General features: G+C 42.3%; 1 protein-coding gene across 1 annotated transcript; it reads right to left on the bottom strand.

Moving 5' to 3' along the window:
- Nucleotides 1–4,061, bottom strand: LOC124188195 (transcription factor AP-1). Its single transcript, XM_046580771.1, has one exon. It carries the CDS (start codon nucleotides 3,213–3,215, stop codon nucleotides 2,406–2,408), a length of 810 nt encoding a protein of 269 aa, XP_046436727.1. The 5' UTR covers nucleotides 3,216–4,061; the 3' UTR covers nucleotides 1–2,405.

The raw sequence follows: 4,061 nt of genomic DNA, 5'->3' as shown, positions 1-4,061 counted from the left end.
TATAATAATATAGCCATGCAACATAACATGTTTTATAGAAAAACGTATTACAAGTGTAAAAAAGGATTGTTTTTTTTTTTTTGTTTTGTTTTCTTGTTTTAATATTTGACTACTTTAGAATAAAAATTTTCCCTAATTCTCTTCCAACGAGAAGCTTAAACGATAATGGTATCTACGTAATATACTATATATAATATATATATTAGATAATGTTTAAAGTCAAAATAGTACCAAGGGACACATCTTGACTAAAGATCGTTTATTAAAAAAGAAACAAAAAGAAACAGTGAATAATAATATTTTGTCAATCTTTTAATCTCAAAGTCAAATAATAAATACCTAAGACTTTTGTAACAAAAATTGTACACTTACAATACAGTACAAATAAATATACCTATAACATGATAATTATATAACCGTCAAGTTATGTCCCGTAAACTTTAATAGAGAGAAAAAAAAGAAAAAATAATTATTGTTGGTTTTTTTCTTCATCTTCAAGTTTTTGTTACAGAAAATGTATTCGAGTTTCCTTGCTTTTGTATCTAACGATAAGACGGCGAAACGAAGCGCGACGTGTTTAGATTGTATAAACATGTTCCTGCGATATTTTTGCATCTGAAAAAACACGCCTCAGGCTATCCGCAGCGACGTTTCGCGATAGCTAATGAATGTCGGCAATGTTTTGAGTTACAATGTCGTGTGTTCTGAAAACGCGACCGTGTAGCTAAACTATTCAAAGAGAATTATACACCTAGATTGTCAACTATCATCGTACATCGTTGAGAATAAGTCAAGTTTGTGTAAGAGGAAAAAAAAATAAGGAATAAAAAAAAAACAGGCAATAACAATATAATAATTAATTATACATATACACAGATATAATAATATCATTATTTACACTATGTATAATGATTTTTTTCAATCTTTCTTATTCCTCCTTCCACCACTTTTCAGTATGTATAATATTTATTTCGAATTAACGCGTGCAAAAAAATTCGTAGCATGATACCCGGAGGGGGAATTCGCAGCAGAGATTTGTTTACCTTAGAATGTTCGGTTTTGTTTTGTCTGTTTTTTCCTCTCTGCTACGTTCATATTCTTCGATGAATATCTCAACTTCCACATTGGTAATTCAATAGAGAAACGAATATAACAATCAATACATATGCATGTGCATAAACGTAGGTACGACTGAATATGGCAAGCTGGAATGGCGATTGAACCTTTGCACAGTTCTCGGTGTATAATAATCTCAATCGTCTTGGCGTGAAATCGGAAATTCCACGCCTAGTACGGACTGAGTTTTTACCCATCGTTCGAATCCGTTGGTTGGTTAAATATTCGCCAAACATTCGTTGTTTGCACAACTTTGGCAAAGTTTTCCAACAAACTGAAAAGTTCGAAAAACAGCTTTAGCGTTTCCAAGAAACCAGCTCACGAGTATAATTCACTTGTACCGCGCTGCTTACACTCAGAGAGAAGTCTCGCGTCGTATCTGCTATTTCACCCGTGCAAAATACACGACAATTTTAAGCAAACGAAACAAGATCAAGAGTTTAGGAAAGAGAAACAGATATGAATGAAAAAAAAGTTAAAAATTTGTTTTCTTCAAATACCATGCGCAATAATCGACCAAAAGCACATTGGTCCGAATATATAATATAATAATATATCTCAACGAAACGTGTTGTCAGTGTTCATATGTAATGTAGGTATATGTATGTATAAGTTACGAGGGCATACTGGACAGGACTAGATGCACAAATGACAAAAATATATATATATATATCCAATATACAGATGCATATGTACATATGCATGTATGTATACACACACATATATATATACGTACACACTGTACTCTGTATACCTCTAGGCATACCGTAGCTATGGAAAACTTAATCTCATAGTCTCTGGCTTAAGTGTATTTACAGGGAAAAAGTTCATCGAGGTTCTTGGGGGGTTTTTTACAATTATTATTTTTTTTTCTTTTCTGAGGGGCGTGGAGCGTCGCAAACTACTCGAAGCGCACGACGCGCAATAAATGTAGTAACAGCGCAGGTCGAGGACGAGAAAGAAGTCAGGCATCGCAGGCAGGTATGTATTCCTCGAAATGAGAAAGATCGTCGATGATGACGCGTGTAGATCGTGAAAATCAGCCGGTGATTAAAAATGGAGACTCCGCGACTCCGCGACGCCGGCGGCCGGCGTTCACTCCGACCTGGCGACGCGCTTGCGCGACCGATACGTGTGTGTTTTAACTAACAAGTTTCGTGTCGTCTCGTTCTCCAAGATGGCCGCCTACAGCGATCACCCGAGGTTGCCGGCGTCTCGCACGCAGGCGACGAAAATGCATGCGCTATGGTGAGGAAATTGTCAGATCCTCTCGTTCGCAATTCGAGCGTTCAGAACTGGCTTACGGGCATTATGTGGCAGCCCGAGTGCACGTGGTCCATGACCTGCTCCTTGAGGCGGCATACGTGCTCCTTGAGCCGGTTTACGACTGCGCTCAGCTCGCTGTTCTCGCCCTTGAGTATCTTCACCTTGTCCTCGAGCCTCGATATCCGCTCGAGCTTGCGCCTTCGGCACTTGGAGGCGGCCACGCGGTTCCGTTGCCGCTTTCGCTCGAGCTTTATTCGCTCCTGGCTCTCCATGTCGATCGGAGACATCGGCGGCGAGCTCGACACCGAGGGCACCGTCTGCGGCTCGTCCTTGATCATCATCAGACTCTGGCTCAGCGACTCCGTGCTCTGGACGCTACCCGGCGGCTCGAGGTTCGTGTAAGTCGCCCCGTGGATGCTGCCGGGTTCCTGGGAGCTGTCCGAGTGGTGGAGCTCGTTCAGGGCGTCGACGAATCCCCTCGCGTAGAGCTCCTGTTCCTCCGTAACCGTCTTCGGGAACAGTATCTGCGTCGTCGGCGTCGGCATCGTCGTCACGAGCCCGTTCTGTTGCGCTATTATCAGCTTCTCCAGCTCCGGCGAGCCCAGCTTCAGCATGTTTAGGTCCGGCGAGCTCAGCACCGGCGCCGCGTTGTTCAGCGCAGGTGGCAGGGGCCCTAGTCTGGGCCTTTTCGCCTGCGTCGCGCGCTGACCGTTCAGGTCTAAAGTCAGGCTCCGTTTAAGCTGGCCCATTCCGCTGTCCGCGCGATTAGCCGCCGCGTATATCGCACTCTCCTCGTAAAACGTTTGCTCCATCTGCACCGAGTTACGCACCATTTGAATGCCCTTATTATTCGACTTCTCGGACAATACGTTGCGATCTTTGCAAGATCTTTGTCTTTTGTTTTTTTTAACTTCTTTCTATTTAGTTCCACAACCAACGGAACAACAACTCTCTCGGTCGGTAATGTCCGGGCACCGATTATTATCGGTTAAATTTCGTAGCACTATTTTTTATGTTGTTGTTGTTGTTGTTCTTCTTATTCTTCTTTTTCTCCTCACCACGAGTCAGCAACATCGAGCGGAAATCATTTGGTAGTCCGTTGATTTGCTCTCTTCAATCGCGATGCTCGTCGAACCATACGAATGTTAAAAACAGACAAAAAAAAAACAACAGTCACACGTACATCGCGACAGCGTATCTATTACAGCAGATTACATACGTGCACGTACGAGTTTATTATTTATTTTCCTCCGCGCCGCGCGCACACGCGTTTCGCAACGTTATTACACGACTGTGTCGCTTTTTCCTCACTGAAGGGAATTTTAAAGTGGGGGAAAAAAAAAAAAAAAAGCAAACGAAAACGAAACTGACCACGATTAAAAGTTTCACCTCCGCTCGCGTTGACTGGTTTCTTTATTTTATTTATTTATTTATTTTTCTCAATACGTGTATTCACATGTATACGTATAATATATTATATACGTTCAATCACGTTGTACTTCAAACTCTCCGTCCGATTGCACGCGGTTCGCCTGAATGTCAACAAAACAATGACTCACGACGGACACGGAACAATGTAAACAGGCCTTGTGCACCGATAATCTCGGGCGTGTAAAGTGAAAACGGACTGCCCGAAGAGCGCGGCGCAACGTCTCGGCAACTTCTGAACACCCAACTAA

This window comes from Neodiprion fabricii, chromosome 1 (genome assembly GCF_021155785.1).
Source record: "Neodiprion fabricii isolate iyNeoFabr1 chromosome 1, iyNeoFabr1.1, whole genome shotgun sequence".
Classification (NCBI taxonomy): Eukaryota; Metazoa; Arthropoda; class Insecta; order Hymenoptera; family Diprionidae; genus Neodiprion; species Neodiprion fabricii.
Note: the sequence above shows the minus strand (reverse complement) of the source record. Positions and strands in the feature narration are given on the sequence as shown.

Bases quoted from the DNA above. Each gene is read 5' to 3' on its own strand.
- LOC124188195 (XM_046580771.1), bottom strand. From the start codon at position 3,215: ATGGTGCGTAACTCGGTGCAGATGGAGCAAACGTTTTACGAGGAGAGT.